Consider the following 20,558-nt stretch of genomic DNA (forward strand, 5'->3'; position numbering starts at 1 on the left):
AAGGGCCTTGGTCAGGGAGGCAACCAAGAATCCGATGGTCACGTTGACAGAAGGAGAAACTTTCAGAAGGACAACCATCTCTGCAACACTCCACCAATCAGGCCTTTATGGTAGAGTGATCAGATGGAAGCCAATCCTCAGTAAAAGGCACATGACAGCCCACTTGGAGTTTGCCAAAAGATTTCCTCCAGATTTGACGCTTGGCATTCAGGCATTGGTTTCATCAGACCAGAGAATCTTGTTTCTCATGGTCTGAGAGACTTTAGATTCTCTGGTCTGATGCCTGAATGCCAAGCGTCAAATCTGGAGGAAACCTGGCACTATCCCTACAGTGAAGCATGGTGAATGCAGCATCATGCTGTGGGGATGTTTTTCAGTGGCAGGGACTGGGAGACTAGTCAGGATCGAGGGAAAGCTGAATGGAGCAAAGAACAGAGATCCTTGATGGAAACCTGCTCCGGAGTGCTCTCGACCTCAGACTGGGGTGAAAGTTAATCTTCCAACAGGACAACGACCCTAAGCACACAGCCAAGAGAACACAGGAGTGGCTTCGGGACAAGCCTCTGAATATCCTTAAGTGGCCCAGCCAGAGCCCAGACTTGAACCCGATCTAACATCTCTGGATAGACCTGAAAATAGCTGTGCAGCGACGCTCCCCTTCCAACCTGACAGAGCTTGAGAGGATCTGCAGAGAGAAACTCCCCAAATACAGGTGTGCCAAGCTTGTAGTGTCATACCCAAGAATACTCAAGGCTGTAATCGCTGCCAAACGTGCTCCAATACAGTACTCAGTAAAGGGTCTGAATACTTCTGTATATGTAATATTTCAGTTTTTTATTTATTTTTAATACATTTGCAAAAAATGTCAAACCTGTTTTTAAGTTGTCATTATGGGGTATTGTGTGTAGATTGATGAGGGGCAAAACCAATCTAATCCATTTTAGAATAAGGCTGTAACGTAACAACATTTGGAAAAAGTGAAGGGGTCTGAATACTTTTCGAATGCACTTTATATGGTGGGCATACTGGATTCCTAATGTGCTGTAACTTAAAAATTAAGTAGGGGAGTGGATTAGAAAACCAGTCAGTATCTGGTGTGACCACCATTTGCCTCATGCAGCACGACATCTCATTTGCAGAGTTCTTCAGGCTGTTGATTATGGCCCACGGAATGTTGTCCCACTCCTCTTCAATGGCTGGGCGAAGTTGCTAGATATTGGCAGGAACTGGAACACTCTGTCGTACACGTCGATCCACAGCATCCCAAACATGTTCAATGGGTGACATGTCTGGTGACTATGCAGGCCATGGAAGAACTGGGACATTTTCAGCTTCCAGGAATTGTGTACAGATCCTTGCGACATTGGGCTGTGCATTATCATGCTGAAACACGGTGATGGCGGCGAATGAATGGCACGACAATGGACCTCAGGATCATGTGACGGTATCTCTGTGCATTCATATTGCCATCGATAATATGCAATTCTGTTCGGCTTATGGTAGAGAAACAAACATTAAATTCTCTGGCAACAGCTCTGATGGACATTCCTGCAGTCAGCATGCCAATTGCACGCTCCCTCAAAACTTGAAACATCTGTGGCATTATGTTGTGTGAGAACTGCACATTTTAGAGTGGGCTTTTGTTTAATGTTAATTTCTCTACCATAAGTCACCTCACGTTGTTTTAGAGTATTTGGCAGTATGTCCAACCGACCTCACAACCGAAGACCACATGTAACCATGCCAGCCCAGGATCTCCACATCTGGCTTCACCTGCGGGATAGTCTGACGGAGGAGGGTGGGTGTGCTGAGGAGTATTTTTGTCTTTAACAAAGCCCTTTTCTGGGGAAAAACTCATTCTGATTGGTTGGTCCTGGCTCCCAAGTGGGTGGGCCTATGCCCTCCCAGGCCCACCCTTGGCTGCACCCCTGCCCAGTCATGTGAAATCCATAGATTAGGGCCTAAGAATTTAATTCATATGAACTGTAACTCAGTAAAACAGTTTAAATTGTTGCATTTCTATTTTTGTTCAGTATAGATAAAATTACACTCACATGAACTGGGGTTTATGTTTCAGTACTTTATCACAATACAACAGTCCAAAATACTAATAATGGAACAGCTCTTTATCATCCCATTGGTCTGAAATGCATGTCCTGTTAGCCATTACAACCTACAGTACATAGCAGGGCTCTCTACACTGATCTTTTTTTACAATGAGCATGTGTACACCTAAGTTGAAATGAATACACACAATTAAAAATATTTGAAGTATTAAAGCTAGAATCCTTTAACTTTTTCTAGGTGGACTGGTATGCCTACATTAAAACTCCAGGTCACACAGCAGAACATTTATATGTGAGTAAAATGGTTACACTGTAGAGCCCTGAAATACAGTACACCTTAATATACTTCATATGTCAATTTTTACTCATTTAGCAGACACTCTTAACCCTAATTGCTCCTGTAAGTCACTATGGATAAGTGTCTTCCTCAAGGGCACATTGGTAGATACCTCACCTAGTCAGCTCGGGCATTCAAACCAGCGACCTTTCGGTTCCTGGCCGCTAGCTGACCTGCCGCCCACGTTATATTACAAACATACTCTGTAATACATACATGGATGTTTAAGATGAAATACCCTAAGTAAAATAATAATGAAACATATCCATTCAGATCAAAAAGAATACATACCATCTAATCTAAAATGATAAATGTAAGATGAATTATCTTTACAGACTACCAAGTAAAATATCTTCATAAACAGAAGGGTTTCTGAAGAGATTATGACAGAAATCTCATATGTTGACACACATTAAGAAGGTAACATCTAGCATAACATCAGAGGAGTATAGTTGTCATGTAATACTACCCATCTGTTTGTGCCAAGGTTTAGAGAAATGGCTTTTTGGGTCTTCATCGTCACTGTAAAATCACCACCACCCCCCCACCACCATTGTAATACTAAACACAAATCCTGGAGATTCAAGTACAGGATTGAAGGTGAATAAAATCTGTCTTTGTGCAGAAAGAGGAATGTCTCCAAACAGAATCTCACACACACACACACACCTGTTTAAGAACGCTACTAAATCCATGTTACTACTAGGTCTGGTCATGAGACATGCAGAGTTAGTGGGTTAGTAGGTAAACAACACTGGTTTATTCTGTACTGGATCCACCAACCTTGGCGCGGATACACACACAGTATGTAACTGACTCAAGACAGATATAGTCACTAGCTCCACCATTAGAAATGTCCCCAGAGAAAATATCTACTCATCGCTTTTGACTACAGGACGGGGACACTCACTATGTGATTGTATCAAGACATGGATACGTGATATATGGATTATGATCGTGGGATTTGCTGATTGTATTGGAGTTCAGTTACAGGTTGTGTGATTGGTTGTTTGGTTGATTGATTGGTTAGTGTGATTTCTCTAGTCTAGCATAACAGCTCTTGATCAGGGTCCAATCAGGTGGGTGAAATACAGCGATCTATAAAGTGCATAAGTTGCTGGACGCTAGCTGGCTAGCAAGCCAAGGATAATTACTTTGTATATAGGACAACCTCTGACCTTACATAGAGTCTAAAGAAGAGGTTACTGCCTATATAGGGAATAAGAACTCATATCAGACAGGTCCCAGTATGTGAAAATACTGCAGCAGGTCTTCAGTATGGGATCTGGTTCTGGTAATACTGAAGCATATCATAGGTCTTGCTCCTGAGGAAAGACAGAAAACAGACAGTCAGCATGTGTATATAGACAGTTAGCATTATGGATATTTCCTCTGGCCGAGTTGGGGCCATAGGCGTCAGGAAAGGAGCGAGAGACTAGAATGTGAGCAGGGCCATTGAGTGAGGAAAGGAGCTGGAATGTTACAGGGCCATTGAGTGAGGAAAGGATCTGGAATGTTACAGGGCCATTGAGTGAGGAAAGGAGCTGGAATGTTACAGGGCCATTGAGTGAGGAAAGGAGCTGGAATGGTACAGGGCCATTGAGTGAGGAAAGGAGCTGGAATGGTACAGGGCCATTGGTGTTACCTGCTGCTGAGGAAGCAGCTCTGGATGACCTTGATGATGAAAGCAGCCGCCTCCTTCTCACTCATACTGGGGTTGAACCGCTGCCTGTGAACACAGACATGGTCAGAAATGGTCACGAGACTTGGCACGACCTAATTTATGCTCCCATGTGGTTTATTGATGTACTGACTTGAGCAGTTTGATGGTCTGTCCTCTGAAGCATGGTAGTCCAGTGTCCAGCATCAGAGTGACTAGAGACACCACTGCATCCATGTAGGGCCTGAGAGAGGTGGAACAAAAATAGAATTAACCCACAGAAAGACCGTTTAGATGCAAATAAGATTGAGACCCCACACACACACACACACACACACACACTTACCTGACGGCCAGGTACCCCCTGACACACAACTCCATGAACCATTTGAAGGGAGTGGCTTCCATCTTGCCTCCCATGATCATCACCATCTCATCAGTCAGCTTGATGTCCGGCTCCCAGCCCAGGTTACCACCAGGAGAACTCTCAAACATGAAGCCAAAGTCTGAAAGCAGATGCTGTTTTAGACAACTATTATAAATTCAATTCATATATTTATTGTCACAAAGAGATAAAAGATGTCCACCATTGCTGTATTAAATTAATGATTGATTGTGTGGATGATGGTTTGGATGAGGTTAAGGATGGTCGTGTTCCTATGTGGATGATCGTGTTCCTATGTGGATGATGTTTTGGATGAGGTTAAGGACAGTTGTGTTCCCATGTGGATGATGTTTTGGACGAGGTTAAGGATGGGTGATTGTGTAACAATGTGGATGATTTTTTACCTATGTGGATAAGGTGTCCCTTGCTGTCCAGCATGATGTTCCCGTTGTGTCTATCTTTGATTTGTAGCAGGAAGAGCAGCAGGCTGTAAGCAGCCATACTACGGATGAAGTTATACCTCGCCTGGAGAGGAGGGGAAAGAGAGAGGAAGAGATTAGGAAGTACCTTGTATAAACCATGTTGGTGAAGTAAAATAGTTGACGTATGTTTATTAAGGCAACAGATCCATTTTAATGACATACTGTATGTACTCAAGAGTATTTCTCTTTTTTTAATAATCCTGAATTTCTGATTAATTAAGAATAATGGCACAGACGAGGATCAGGTAAGGGGTCAGAGTTTAGGGGTCGTAGGACAGCACAGTCATCTCACCTTCTGGAAGGCCAGAGTGGACTCATCTCCATACTGGTTTCTGAAGTAGTCGTACATCCCAAAGTCTGTCTGTCTGCCCAGTTGGTCACGAGATTTACAGTCTGGGATACACTCAATCACACCACACTGGACACAGAGACAGGAAAACCATTACTGTGATGCTACAGTGCACAGAACAAGACAAAGATGAAGGTTTAATAAAGATTAGAGTGCAGGGGTTAGGGGGTTAGGGTATAGGAGGTAAGGTGTAGGGCAGAGGACGGAAACAGGCTGCCCGTGGGCCAAAACCGTCCCGCTAGTAATTATGCCCCCCCCCCCCCAAAAGTGGGGATTTCAGTTTTTGCTCAAGAAAGACTCAAATCACCAAGAATTAAGCTAAAAATTTGTTGAATTTAGAAAATCTGTGATCGTGTCTCAATGTAATCAAGGTATGAAATTATTGTATTTGGAAATACGAATATATTTTTGGGGATAGTTGGTCAATTTTCAGTGTACAAATTATTATTATAACATTTTTCCCAGACCCCTGAACCATTCACTGCCAACAAAAACGGGCCTGCGACAATCTAGCTGCCTAGCCCTGGTGTAGGGGATAAGTGTACATACCCCAGGGGCGGTAGCCACAACTCTGTAGGGAAACACAAACAGGTCCAGACCCACAAGTTGGAAGATGTTCTTAAACAGACCAATGATCTGGAGAGCCAGCATGTCCTGGGGAGGGAGGGAGAGATTGAGAGAGAGAGAGAGGAAAAGAAAATACCAAAAAATGCTGATTGAAAATAAAATTGTTTATAAGTGCTGAGTATGTAAAATATGCTTGTGGTGTGTGCGCATGTGTTGGTCTATCTATCCTACCTGTCTGCAGTCGTCTCCCACTTTAAAGATGGCGGCCTGCCAGACGATCCTGCGAGCTACATCTTCACCCGACTCCACGTCCTGGGAGTCAGTCTGACAACGCAGACCCTCTTTCTCCAGCTCACTGACCCCACAACGCTTCACCTTGAACTTAGCCAGGTACGGGGCCTTGGCAGCACTGGGAGAGAACGGAGACAGCAGTCAGATATAGATCCTGTGAGAAGGGCTTCTATTCCATAAAGGAATAGATATCCACACACAATTGAATGCTCCTGTGTACTTTATTGCAACGTTTCAACTGGAAGGTCTTTGTCAGGCATGAAATCAATCAATCAAATTGATAAAATCAGTGAGTGAGTACCTCTGCATGGGTGTTCCAGACTTGTAGTCGATGTCCAATACGATGGCCTCTGGGTTACTGGGCAGGTAGCAGCCTGGAGGATGGCCACCGGGGGGGGGCGAGATGGACAGACACACACAGTGACTACTGCTTCCACATAGCACAAATTACATATACAGGAATCAACTGCTTAGAGGTAAAAACACCTAAGTCAAAACTATTCTCATACACCTCACTGTAATCAAACATGCACCTGCACCCACAGACCTAGCAACATGGATGTCTCCCAGCTGTTGTTACCTTGCTGGACTTTGATGTCAGACAGAGCTTTGAGACAGGCCCTCTTCCTCTCATCTCCCTTTGGGGTGGGCCTAATAAAAACACCAACACTTTTATATCCAGAAACTAATTGGTTGACAGTAGTGGACTATATAGGGACTGGAGTTCTGGTTAGATTTCTGAGAGAGTTCTGATTAGAGAGAGTTCTGATTTAGAGAGAGAGAGTTCTGATTAGAGAGAGAGAGAGTTCTGATTAGAGAGAGAGGGTCTTACTTGATGATGGCAGATACGTTGGTGATTTTGTCAAAGAAGTCAAACTCTCTCTGGAAAAAGTCTTTAGCTGCACCAGACTGAGCACCTATTATCTCCTCAACCATCTCCTCCAACAGATCCCCGATGTCAGCTACACAGAGGGAGAGGGAAGAGACAAGCGAGAGTGTGAGGAGTGGTAAGTGTGTGAGTGCACACGCAAGTAAGTGTGAGTGAGTATGAGAGTGTGTGTACGTATGTCTCACGGTCTTTATGGTTTGCCTCCTCGTCCAGGTAGATGTTAGTCTTCATGTTCCAGATGAACTGATGGGCCAACAGCTGAGACTTCTGGGCCGCCCACAGGATGTACTCCCTCACATACCCCATCTGCCAATCAAATACACACACACACCTTTTACTAAACAATTGATACCCTATTTTTCCTTACCCCTACACCTTAAGCTAACCCTGACCTCTAAAATTGCATTTTTCCCAGTGGTAAAATGTCCCCACCTGTCCAAATGTTACTTGCTTTACTATCCTTGTTAGGACTTCTGTTCCCCACAATGAAAGTAAAACCAAACACACACTGTATTGTAGAAATGCAGCAGCTAGTTAAATGTAGTGTCACTCACCTTGTCATAGCGCAGGGCCTGAACAATCTGAGGAATGTAGAACAGGATGGCATCCTAGAGATTGAGATAGATTAGTGACGGTATAGTGTGTGTGTGTGTGTGTGTGTTTCGTACCAGAGGAAACGACCTTAGCGTGTGTGTGTATGAAGTGTGTGTCGTACCGGAGGAAAGGACCGTAGTACTTTGACCCCATACTGAGCAGTGAGGGGGTGCGGGGGGTACATGGAAGAGAAGTAGGACAGGCCGGTGGGAGGGTCAGCAGGAGCCCAACACAGGATATGACTCAGCTCTGGAGAATCTGCATCAATGGTGTGCCATGTCACCAGGAACTGGAAAACATAAATACATTTTGGTAGATTGACAAAGAACTTTCAATTAGAAACACCACTTTTAATCCTGAACCGTTTGGCTCTGACATAAAAAAAAAACATATCTTTCATAAAAACCTATTTGAGGTATCATAAGCATTGGCCACTCCTGTGTTGCAGATATCCTGTAGTTCAACAGTGACTCACCTTGACGGCCTCAGGTACGTCGCTGACCGCTCCAGGGTCCAGCCTCACCAGCCGGGTCACCTCAGCCACGATCACATCGTTCTTAAACCTGAACATACAGACACGAGAGGGTTAACCCAAACACCGTTCTTAAACCTGAACATACAGACACGAGAGGGTTAACCCAAACACCGTTCTTAAACCTGAACATACAGACACGAGAGGGTTAACCCAAACACCGTTCTTAAACCTGAACATACTGACACGAGAGGGTTAACCCAAACACCGTTCTTAAACCTGAACATACAGACACGAGAGGGTTAACCCAAACACCGTTCTTAAACCTGAACATACAGACACGAGAGGGTTAACCCAAACACCGTTCTTAAACCTGAACATACAGACGAGAAGGTTAACCCAAACACCGTTCTTAAACCTGAACATACTGACACGAGAGGGTTAACCCAAACACCGTTCTTAAACCTGAACATACAGACACGAGAGGGTTAACCCAAACACCGTTCTTAAACCTGAACATACAGACGAGAAGGTTAACCCAAACACCGTTCTTAAACCTGAACATACTGACACGAGAGGGTTAACCCAAACACCGTTCTTAAACCTGAACATACAGACACGAGAGGGTTAACCCAAACACCGTTCTTAAACCTGAACATACAGACACGAGAGGGTTAACCCAAACACCGTTCTTAAACCTGAACATACAGACGAGAAGGTTAACCCAAACACCGTTCTTAAACCTGAACATACAGACACGAGAGGGTTAACCCAAACACCGTTCTTAAACATGACAACAAAAGTTAGAGGTGGAATGAATCCAAAGCTTTTCCCCAAGAAATTCTAACCATGGTGTAGGTGTTGGTGTGAGACTGTGTGTGTACCTGGCAGGTAGCTGCATAGCCAGGTAAGGAGATATACCCCAGGCCAGGTTGACGTTGTCTTTCCACTGTTTCTCACTGAGGCTGATGTACTTGGACCTCCAGTTGGCGATGCTGGTCTCCACTGACTGTTCTGTAGCGATGGCCAACTCCTGGGTACACAGAGGGTTGTACCAGGTAGTTAACCGCTCAATCTCACTGGCCTAGAGAGGGGGGAAGAGGAGAGAGAGAGACAGAGAGACCGAGCAAGAAAGAGAGAAAGCACATCAGTCCTAGCAACAAAATGTAATTGAATAGCAAGGAGGGAGAGTCAATGGTAATGTCTTTGTCAAGGTCTCCAGAATGTCCCCAAAAAATGAAACCTTCCACAGTAACAATCTCCCTCTAGGGCTCACCAGTAAGGCCAACAGAAGGGTCCGGCGCTTCATGTAGTACTTATGGAGCTGAGTCCCTCTGTTACTCTTCTTAGACATGCCTAGGGACAGAAAGGACATGATCAGATCTCAGTGTGTGTGTGTGTGAGCATATTGCGTCTGTCCGTGGGCGTGTGTGTGTTCTGTTACCGGACTTCTTGGAGGCGGTGGACATGCCAGAGGACAGAGGGTAGGTGTTGATCCAGCCACTCTGGCCACTCTGCTGGGAGCGGGAGTCATGAGACATGGTGCTCCTGGGGTCCTGGGCCGTCATCACTGACAGACTGTTCAACGACGGGTCCTGGTTGTCTACACACCGACGGACACACACACACAGGGACACTCAGCAGGCTGACACACACACAGGGACACTCAGCAGGCTGACACACACACACACACACACACACACACACACACACACACACACACACACACACACACACACACACACACACACACACACACACACACACACACACACACACAGGGACACTCAGCAGGCTCACACACACACAGGGACACTCAGCAGGCTGACACACACACACACACAGGGACACTCAGCAGGCTGACACACACACACACACACACACACACACACACACACACAGCAGGCTGACTGACACACACACACACACACACACACACACACAGGGACACTCAGCAGGCTGACACACACACACACACACACACAGGGACACTCAGCAGGCTGACACACACACACACACACACACACACACACACACACACACACACACACACAGCAGGCTGACTGACACACACACACACACACACACACACACACACACACACAGGGACACGCAGCAGGCTGACACACACACACACACACACACACACACACACAGCAGGCTGACTGACACACACACACACACACACACACACACACACACACACACACACAGCAGGCTGACACACACACACACACACAGGGACACTCAGCAGGCTGACACACACACACACACACACACACACACACACACACACACACACACACACACACACACAGCAGGCTGACTGACTCACACACACACAGGGACACTCAGCAGGCTGACTGACACACAGGGACACTCAGCCAGGCTGGCACACACAGGGACACTCAGCAGGCTGACACACACACACACACACAGGGACACTCAGCAGGCTGACACACACACACACAGGGACACTCAGCAGGCTGACACACACACACACACACACACACACACACACACACACACACAGGGACACTCAGCAGGCTGACACACACACACACAGGGACACTCAGCAGGCTGACACACACACACACACAGGGACACTCAGCAGGCTGACACACACACACACAGGGACACTCAGCAGGCTGACACACACACACACACACACACACACAGGGACACTCAGCAGGCTGACACACACACACACACACACACACACAGGGACACTCAGCAGGCTGACACACACACACTACCTGCCTCTTTCTATCCCTTATATTTTGGGCCCTGAGACTTTCCTGACTATGTGATCTAATCAGAAAAAATTCTGGTACTTCATTTAACTCTATCCGTTATCTCTTCCCATCTCTTTCTGTAATTATGTCTGTCCCTCTGACTCTGAATTGCTTCACATTCTCTCTCTGCATTCATCTAAATAAACACTGGTTGGCATCTCTCTCTATATCGCTTAATGCATTCATTCAAGTCTAGATCAACACTGGCAGGCATCACTTTCTTTCTCTCAATGCATTCATTTATTCTAAATCGAGACCGACATGCATCACCATCCATATGAAAAGATACTGTGAACCAGAGGAAAATATAAATGAGGTAGTGAGCATTGTGTCAGCAGTCAATGGAGGGGGAGTTGACCTGCGATATGGTGAACTTTATAGCGTTAGCCCGGTCTTATATGAGATGGCCATGCGTTGTTCCCACAGGTGGTGGTAGAATTTACCCATAACCGTTGATACAGGGTCAGGGGTTATTTCACCCACCTAATGGTAAATGGTTACCATTGAGGGTAGAGTAATCTGATCCTAGATCTGTGGTTAGGGCTAGTTTCTACCTGGTGCGATCCGATGAGTTATGAGTGAGATCATGTTGTTCTCGGGGGTGCCAGGGACGGAGAGGAGGAAAGGTGTGGGTTGTTGAGAAGAAAAACCTTGAATTTCTCAATTTGTGTTTTGTTTTTGCTGACAAATCAAGCTGAGGGGGCGGATCGGCATGATATGTGTAGAATAATAATAAATCATGCATTTTATCACAAGTGGCAGATCTGCACCTAGCTCCACAGCAGCTATAGATGGATATATTGAAATAGATACAGACAGAGACAGAGAGAGAGAGCGAGCCCCACACACAGAGCGAGCGAGAGCGCCCCACACACAGAGCGAGCGAGAGCGCCCCACACACAGAGCGAGAGAGCCCCACACACAGAGCGAGAGAGCCCCACACACAGAGCGAGAGAGCCCCACACACAGAGCGAGAGCGCCCCACACACAGAGCGAGAGCGCCCCACACACAGAGCGAGAGCGCCCCACACACAGAGCGAGAGCGCCCCACACACAGAGCGAGAGCGCCCCACACACAGAGCGAGAGCGCCCCACACACAGAGCGAGAGCGCCCCACACACAGAGCGAGAGCGCCCCACACACAGAGCGAGAGAGCCCCACACACAGAGCGAGAGAGCCCCACACACAGAGCGAGAGAGCCCCACACACAGAGCGAGAGAGCCCCACACACAGAGCGAGAGCGCCCCACACACAGAGCGAGAGAGCCCCACACACAGAGCGAGCGAGAGAGCCCCACACACAGAGCGAGCGAGAGAGCCCCACACACAGAGCGAGCGAGAGAGCCCCACACACAGAGCGAGCGAGAGAGCCCCACACACAGAGCGAGCGAGAGAGCCCCACACACAGAGCGAGCGAGAGAGCCCCACACACAGAGCGAGCGAGAGAGCCCCACACACAGAGCGAGCGAGAGAGCCCCACACACAGAGCGAGCGAGAGAGCCCCACACACAGAGCGAGCGAGAGAACCCCACACACAGAGCGAGCGAGAGAGCCCCACACACAGAGCGAGCGAGAGAGCCCCACACAGAGCGAGCGAGAGAGCCCCACACACAGAGCGAGCGAGAGAGCCCCACACACAGAGCGAGCGAGAGCGCCCCACACAGAGCGAGCGAGAGCGCCCCACACACAGAGCGAGAGCGCCCCACACACAGAGCGAGAGCGCCCCACACACAGAGCGAGAGCGCCCCACACACAGAGCGAGAGCGCCCCACACACAGAGCGAGAGCGCCCCACACACAGAGCGAGAGAGCCCCACACACAGAGCGAGAGAGCCCCACACACAGAGCGAGAGAGCCCCACACACAGAGCGAGAGAGCCCCACACACAGAGCGAGAGCGCCCCACACACAGAGCGAGAGCGCCCCACACACAGAGCGAGAGCGCCCCACACACAGAGCGAGCGAGAGAGCCCCACACACAGAGCGAGCGAGCCCCACACACAGAGCGAGCGAGAGAGCCCCACACACAGAGCGAGCGAGAGAGCCCCACACACAGAGCGAGCGAGAGAGCCCCACACACAGAGCGAGCGAGAGAGCCCCACACACAGAGCGAGCGAGAGAGCCCCACACACAGAGCGAGCGAGAGAGCCCCACACACAGAGCGAGCGAGAGAGCCCCACACACAGAGCGAGCGAGAGAGCCCCACACACAGAGCGAGCGAGAGAGCCCCACACACAGAGCGAGCGAGAGAGCCCCACACACAGAGCGAGCGAGAGAGCCCCACACACAGAGCGAGCGAGAGAGCCCCACACACAGAGCGAGCGAGAGAGCCCCACACAGAGCGAGCGAGAGAGCCCCACACACAGAGCGAGCGAGAGAGCCCCACACACAGAGCGAGCGAGAGCGCCCCACACATAGAGCGAGCGAGAGAGCCCCACACACAGAGCGAGCGAGAGCGCCCCACACACAGAGCGAGCGAGAGAGCCCCACACACAGAGCGAGCGAGAGCGCCCCACACACAGAGCGAGCGAGAGAGCCCCACACACAGAGCGAGCGAGAGAGCCCCACACACAGAGCGAGCGAGAGAGCCCCACACACAGAGCGAGCGAGAGAGACCCACACACAGAGCGAGCGAGAGAGCCCCACACACAGAGCGAGCGAGAGCGCCCCACACACAGAGCGAGCGAGAGAGCCCCACACACAGAGCGAGCGAGAGCGCCCCACACACAGAGCGAGCGAGAGAGCCCCACACACAGAGCGAGCGAGAGAGCCCCACACACAGAGCGAGCGAGAGAGCCCCACACACAGAGCGAGCGAGAGAGACCCACACACAGAGCGAGCGAGAGAGACCCACACACAGAGCGAGCGAGAGAGACCCACACACAGAGCGAGCGAGAGAGACCCACACACAGAGCGAGCGAGAGAGACCCACACACAGAGCGAGCGAGAGAGACCCACACACAGAGCGAGCGAGAGAGACCCACACACAGAGCGAGCGAGAGAGACCCACACACAGAGCGAGCGAGCGAGACCCACACACAGAGCGAGCGAGAGAGACCCACACACAGAGCGAGCGAGAGACCCACACACAGAGCGAGCGAGAGACCCACACACAGAGCGAGCGAGAGAGACCCACACACAGAGCGAGCGAGAGAGACCCACACACAGAGCGAGCGAGAGAGACCCACACACAGAGCGAGCGAGACCCACACACAGAGCGAGCGAGACCCACACACAGAGCGAGCGAGACCCACACACAGAGCGAGCGCAGATGTATCGATCCATCAGCAGCGTAGGGAGAGCCCGTTCAGGTGTCAGATTTGACCTGTGTAAAAACGTACTCCTGTAGTGCGGTTGTTAAATCAGCCAGCCCCACCGCTGTAGGCTTACTTAGCATCGATATCGGAGAAGTGCTGGACACAATTAACGATCCGAATATCCCGGCAGAGAGGGTGCTGGGGTTGGGCACGGCGCCTAGCTCACCGGGAGGGACCAGCTGGCACGCCGCCAGGTACTTCTTGTCTGACAGGATGCTGGCGTAGAAACGGATCATGAAGCTGATGTCCTCACGCAGACGCTTGTCCCCCTGGGTAGGGAACTTAGGGGGGGCGCTAGAGGGGGGAGGATAAAATTATTTAAAAGATGCCGATTTAGAGAGGGAAAGTTATTTCCCATGTTAGTAGTGAGTCGGACTGTGGAGTAGAACTTGTGTGTGTGTGTGTGTGTGTGTGTGTGTGTGTGTGTGTACCTGAAGTAGTCGAAGGCAGTGGAGTAGATCTTCTCTCGGAGGACATTCCTGATGGTGGCGTTGGTGACTACGTCAGAGTGGAGCAGTGCTAGCCCCAGAGTAAGGAGCCTACACACACACACAATGATTGCATCAATGAGTGGTTCATTTTTTCTGAATCAGAAACTGGATCTAGTGTGTGTGTGTGTGTGTGTGTGTGTGTGTGTGTGTGTGTGTGTGTGTGTGTGTGTGTGTGTGTGTGTGTGTGTGTGTGAGAGAGAGAGGACCTGAAGCGGGGTCCGATGGCGGCTACGTGGCGGTTGAGGTTGCTCTTGGCTCCGCCCACGTTGAGGGAGAGCGAGCGTTGTAATAGGCTGCCGAATATCTCCACCTGATCTTCACTGGAATACTTAGCTATCTCAAACCTCTGGACCAAGAACTAGAGCGAGAGAGGGGAGAGAGCGAGAGAGGAGAGAGCGGAGAGAGGGGGAGAGCGAGAGAGAGAGAGAGAGAGAGAGAGAGAAGAGGGGAGAGAGAGAGAGGAGAGGGGAGAGAGAGAGAGGAGAGGGGAGAGAGAGAGAGGAGAGGGGAGAGAGAGAGAGGAGAGGGGAGAGAGAGAGAGGAGAGGGGAGAGAGAGAGAGAGAGAGAGAGAGAGAGAGAGAGAGAGAGAGAGAGAGAGAGAGAGAGAGAGAGAGAGAGAGAGAGAGAGAGAGAGAGAGAGAGAGAGAGAGAGAGAGGGAGAGAGAGAGAGAGAGGGGAAAGAGAAGGGGAGAGGGGGACGGAGAGACAGAGAGGGGGACGGAGAGACAGAGAGGGGGACGGAGAGACAGAGAGGGGGACGGAGAGACAGAGAGGGGGACGGAGAGACAGAGAGGGGGACGGAGAGACAGAGAGGGGGACGGAGGGACAGAGAGGGGGACGGAGAGACAGAGACAGACATGGGGATGGAGAGAGGGGGACGGAGAGAGAGAGGAGAGAGAGAGGAGAGAGGGGGAGAGAGGGGGGGAGAGAGAGGGAGGGAGAGAGGGGGAGGGAGGGAGGGAGGGAGAGAGAGGGAGGGAGAGGGAGGAGAGAGAAGGGAGAGAGAGGGAGGAGAGAGAGAGGGAGGAGAGAGAGAGGGAGGAGAGAGAGAGGGAGGAGAGAGAGAGGGAGGAGAGAGAGAGGGAGGAGAGAGAGAGGGAGGAGAGAGGGAGGGAGGAGAGAGGGAGGGAGGAGAGAGAGAGGGAGGAGAGAGAAGGGAGAGAGAAGGGAGAGAGGGGAGAGAGAAGGAAGAGAGAAGGGAGAGAGGGGAGAGAGGGGAGAGAGGGGAGAGAGAAGGGAGAGAAGGGAGAGAGGAGAGAAGGGAGAGAGGAGAGAAGGAAAGAAAAGAGAGAGAGAAGGGAGAGAGGAGAGAAGGGAGAGAGGAGAGAGGGGAGAGAGAGAGAGAGAGAGAGAGTGGAGAGAGAGAGGGGGGAGAGAGAGAGAGAGAGAGAGAGAGAGAGAGAGAGTGGAGAGAGAGAGAGGGGGGAGAGAGAGAGGGGGGAGAGAGAGAGGGGGGAGAGAGGGGAGAGAGGAGAGAGAGAGGGGAGAGAGGAGAGAGAGAGAAGGGAGAGAGAAGGGAGAGAGATGTCCTTGAATTGAAAGGGAGAGAAAGCACACAAAGCCGTTTATGCGGTAAAGTCCTCTTACTCTAGTATTTTAACCAAAATTTAAAAAATGAACTAATGCTGCCAGAGACAGGACACACACACACACACCTCTATCCAAATGCAGTGAGGTGTGACGGCGGGGGGACAAGGGACAGGCTGACTCTCCTCCGAGGCTGCTAGGGGATCAGCCTCCACCTGCGCATCAGAGAACAAGCCCATCTTCAGCTCCACTGTCATCTGCCACGCCCCCGCCATCTCACGCATGAACTGCAGAGAGAGGGGGGTGGGGGAGAAAGATGCCCATGTTAGTGTGGGTTTGAATGCCAGTCCCACACAAATACACAATGGTACTTAAAGTGCAACAACAGATGTCTCCAGATACTTACCGGGACCTCTACTCCTGTGCGAGCAGCCAGCAGCCACTCCCAGCAGGCGATAGCCGTCTCCATGCCGTGCTCTGTAAACATCTTCAGAGGAGACCAACACAGGTGGTGCAGCAGCTGAGGATCACACTCTACACCCCCCAATAGAGAACACAGAGAATACTTCAGTAGGACAGGTACAGAGCAACAACACAGAACACTTCAGTAGGACAGGTACAGAGCTACAACACAGAACACTTCAGTAGGACAGGTACAGAGCAACAACACAGAAGACTTCAGTAGGACAGGTGACAGAGCTACAACACAGAGAAGACTTCAGTAGGACAGGTGACAGAGCTACAACACAGAGAAGACTTCAGTAGGACAGGTGACAGAGCTACAACACAGAGAATAATTCAGTAGGACAGGTGAAGGAGCTACAACACAGAGAATACTTCAGTAGGACAGGTGCCAGAGCAACAACACAGAGAAGACTTCAGTAGGACAGGTGACAGAGCTACAACACAGAGAAGACTTCAGTAGGACAGGTACAGAGCTACAACACAGAGAAGACTTCAGTAGGACAGGTCACAGAGCAACAACACAGAGAAGACTTCAGTAGGACAGGTACAGAGCTACAACACAGAGAAGACTTCAGTAGGACGGTGACAGAGCTACAACACAGAGAAGACTTCAGTAGGACAGGTGTCAGAGCTACAACACAGAGAAGACTTCAGTAGGACAGGTGAAGAGCAACAACACAGAGAAGACTTCAGTAGGACAGGTGACAGAGCTACAACACAGAGAAGACTTCAGTAGGAAAGTGACAGAGTTACAACACAGAGAAGACTTCAGTAGGACAGGTGACAGAGCAACAACACAGAGAAGACTGCAGTAGGACGGTGACAGAGCTACAACACAGAGAAGACTTCAGTAGGACAGGAGACAGAGCTACAACACAGAGAAGAATTCAGTAGGACGGTGACAGAGCTACAACCCAGAATACTTCAGTAGGACAGGTCACAGAGCAACAACACAGAGAAGACTTCAGTAGGACAGGTGACATAGCTACAACACAGAGAAGACTTCAGTAGGACGGTGACAGAGCTACAACACAGAGAATACTTCAGTAGGACAGGTGACAGAGCTGCAACACAGAGAAGACTTCCGTAGGACAGGTACAGAGCTACAACACAGAGAAGACTTCAGTAGGACAGGTACAGAGCTACAACACAGAGAAGACTTCCGTAGGACAGGTACAGAGCTACAACACAGAGAAGACTTCAGTAGGACAGGTACAGAGCTACAACACAGAAGACTTCAGTAGGACGGTGACAGAGCAGCAACACAGAGAAGACTGCAGTAGGACAGGTGACAGAGCTACAACACAGAGAAGACTTCAGTAGGACAGGTGACAGAGCTACAACACAGAGAAGACTTCAGTAGGACGGTGACAGAGCAGCAACACAGAGAAGACTTCAGTAGGACAGGTGACAGAGCTACAACACAGAGAAGACTTCAGTAGGACAGGTGACAGAGCTACAACACAGAGAAGACTTCAGTTCAGAACTAATTTAGGCTTGCCTAAACAAAGGGGTGAATACTTATGCAACAACTATAGATTTCAGTTATTTAATTTGTGTAAAAAAAAAAAATTGTGTGTAGACTTTTCTTTTCACTTTGACATTATGGAGTATTTTGTATAGATCAATAACAAACAAAAAAATCTATTAAATGTATTTCAATCCCACTTTGTAACGGAACAAAATCCAAACGGGGTGTGAATACTTATGATGCATCGCAACAACGGGCTATTTGGTACATTTATTCCATTCCAAAGTCCGCACTTTTCAAGACACACACCTTTAGTGCTGATGAGCAGTGCTGCCAGTTTGAACATGTTCTCAGTGAAGGCCTCAGGGTTCTGGGCATCTAGAGCCTCTGTCGTCTGTCTGACCATCAGCCTGGACAGGTCTGACTGGCTACGCACTGCCTTACTGAAATGGATCATACCTGCCACCTGGAGGGAGAAAACACACACACGCTGATGTGAACCACTGGGGACAATATTGTTCTGTTGAATAAGGAGAAGTGAGTAGAGTCCTGTCTAGACCTGTAGCAGTGTCTCTCTGGCATAGCATGAGTCCTGTCTAGACCTGTAGCAGTGTCTCTCCGGCATAGCGGGAGTCCTGTCTAGACCTGTAGCAGTGTCTCTCTGTACCTCTCCGGCATAGCATGAGTCCTGTCTAGACCTGTAGCAGTGTCTCTCTGGCATAGCATGAGTCCTGTCTAGACCTGTAGCAGTGTCTCTCCGGCATAGCATGAGTCCTGTCTAGACCTGTAGCAGTGTCTCTCCGGCATAGCATGAGTCCTGTCTAGACCTCTAGTAGTGTCTCTCCGGCATAGCATGAGTCCTGTCTAGACCTCTAGCAGTGTCTCTCCGGCATAGCGGGAGTCCTGTCTAGACCTCTAGCAGTGTCTCTCCGGCATAGCGGGAGTCCTGTCTAGACCTCTAGCAGTGTCTCTCCGGCATAGCGGGAGTCCTGTCTAGACCTCTAGCAGTGTCTCTCCGGCATAGCGGGAGTCCTGTCTAGACCTCTAGCAGTGTCTCTCCGGCATAGCGGGAGTCCTGTCTAGACCTCTAGCAGTGTCTCTCCGGCATAGCGGGAGTCCTGTCTAGACCTCTAGCAGTGTCTCTCCGGCATAGCGGGAGTCCTGTCTAGACCTGTAGCAGTGTCTCTCCAGCATAGCGGGAGTCCTGTCTAGACCTCTAGCAGTGTCTCTCCGGCATAGCGGGAGTCCTGTCTAGACCTGTAGCAGTGTCTCTCCGGCATAGCGGGAGTCCTGTCTAGACCTGTAGCAGTGTCTCTCCGGCATAGCGGGAGTCCTGTCTAGACCTGTAGCAGTGTCTCTCCGGCATAGCGGGAGTCCTGTCTAGACCTGTAGCAGTGTCTCTCCGGCATAGCGGGAGTCCTGTCTAGACCTGTAGCAGTGTCTCTCCGGCATAGCGGGAGTCCTGTCTAGACCTGTAGCAGTGTCTCTCCGGCATAGCGGGAGTCCTGTCTAGACCTCTAGCAGTGTCTCTCCGGCATAGCGGGAGTCCTGTCTAGACCTCTAGCAGTGTCTCTCCGGCATAGCGGGAGTCCTGTCTAGACCTCTAGCAGTGTCTCTCCGGCATAGCGGGAGTCCTGTCTAGACCTCTAGCAGTGTCTCTCCGGCATAGCGGGAGTCCTGTCTAGACCTGTAGCAGTGTCTCTCCAGCATAGCGGGAGTCCTGTCTAGACCTCTAGCAGTGTCTCTCCGGCATAGCGGGAGTCCTGTCTAGACCTGTAGCAGTGTCTCTCCGGCATAGCGGGAGTCCTGTCTAGACCTGTAGCAGTGTCTCTCCGGCATAGCGGGAGTCCTGTCTAGACCTGTAGCAGTGTCTCTCCGGCATAGCGGGAGTCCTGTCTAGACCTGTAGCAGTGTCTCTCCGGCATAGCGGGAGTCCTGTCTAGACCTGTAGCAGTGTCTCTCCGGCATAGCGGGAGTCCTGTCTAGACCTCTAGCAGTGTCTCTCCGGCATAGCGGGAGTCCTGTCTAGACCTGTAGCAGTGTCTCTCCGGCATAGCGGGAGTCCTGTCTAGACCTCTAGCAGTGTCTCTCCGGCATAGCGGGAGTCCTGTCTAGACCTCTAGCAGTGTCTCTCCGGCATAGCGGGAGTCCTGTCTAGACCTGTAGCAGTGTCTCTCCGGCATAGCGGGAGTCCTGTCTAGACCTGTAGCAGTGTCTCTCTGTACCTCTCCGGCATAGCGGTTTCTCAGGTTGAGTGAAGCCATGAAGTTGGAGTAGTCCTTCTTCACACAGGCTGGCCTTTCTGTCAGCTGGGTGATCTAGAGCGGATGACGGAACTTGGTTAGTATGTGTGTTTAATTGTGTGTGTGTGTGTGTGCGAGCGCGCGCGCGTCTGTCTCCTC

General features: G+C 50.1%; 1 protein-coding gene across 2 annotated transcripts in view; it reads right to left on the reverse strand.

Annotated features, from left to right (window-relative positions):
• Positions 1-2,065: 2,065 nt before the first annotated feature.
• Positions 2,066-20,558, reverse strand: part of LOC139537166 (phosphatidylinositol 4-kinase alpha-like) — a 34,180-nt gene continuing 15,687 nt past the window's right edge. The window contains exons 27-51 of one of the 2 annotated variants that reach the window (XM_071338173.1): positions 20,382-20,474; positions 18,466-18,622; positions 16,627-16,754; positions 16,349-16,507; positions 14,899-15,050; positions 14,633-14,740; positions 14,368-14,495; positions 9,537-9,695; positions 9,369-9,448; positions 8,977-9,176; positions 8,096-8,183; positions 7,742-7,909; positions 7,581-7,634; positions 7,212-7,332; positions 6,970-7,099; positions 6,718-6,788; positions 6,439-6,511; positions 6,078-6,255; positions 5,829-5,933; positions 5,223-5,348; positions 4,853-4,973; positions 4,410-4,569; positions 4,218-4,307; positions 4,049-4,132; positions 2,066-3,728 (exon numbers count right to left, since the gene is read on the reverse strand). In XM_071338173.1, coding sequence (XP_071194274.1) covers positions 3,677-3,728; positions 4,049-4,132; positions 4,218-4,307; positions 4,410-4,569; positions 4,853-4,973; positions 5,223-5,348; positions 5,829-5,933; positions 6,078-6,255; positions 6,439-6,511; positions 6,718-6,788; positions 6,970-7,099; positions 7,212-7,332; positions 7,581-7,634; positions 7,742-7,909; positions 8,096-8,183; positions 8,977-9,176; positions 9,369-9,448; positions 9,537-9,695; positions 14,368-14,495; positions 14,633-14,740; positions 14,899-15,050; positions 16,349-16,507; positions 16,627-16,754; positions 18,466-18,622; positions 20,382-20,474 — 2,985 coding nt within the window. In that variant the 3' untranslated portion in view covers positions 2,066-3,676. Of the gene's footprint in view, positions 3,729-4,048; positions 4,133-4,217; positions 4,308-4,409; positions 4,570-4,852; positions 4,974-5,222; positions 5,349-5,828; positions 5,934-6,077; positions 6,256-6,438; positions 6,512-6,717; positions 6,789-6,969; positions 7,100-7,211; positions 7,333-7,580; positions 7,635-7,741; positions 7,910-8,095; positions 8,184-8,976; positions 9,177-9,368; positions 9,449-9,536; positions 9,696-14,274; positions 14,496-14,632; positions 14,741-14,898; positions 15,051-16,348; positions 16,508-16,626; positions 16,755-18,465; positions 18,623-20,381; positions 20,475-20,558 lie in introns of both variants that reach the window. The other variant, XM_071338162.1, reaches the window with a different exon arrangement.

Source organism: Salvelinus alpinus, chromosome 1, assembly GCF_045679555.1.
Source record: "Salvelinus alpinus chromosome 1, SLU_Salpinus.1, whole genome shotgun sequence".
NCBI lineage: Eukaryota > Metazoa > Chordata > Actinopteri > Salmoniformes > Salmonidae > Salvelinus > Salvelinus alpinus.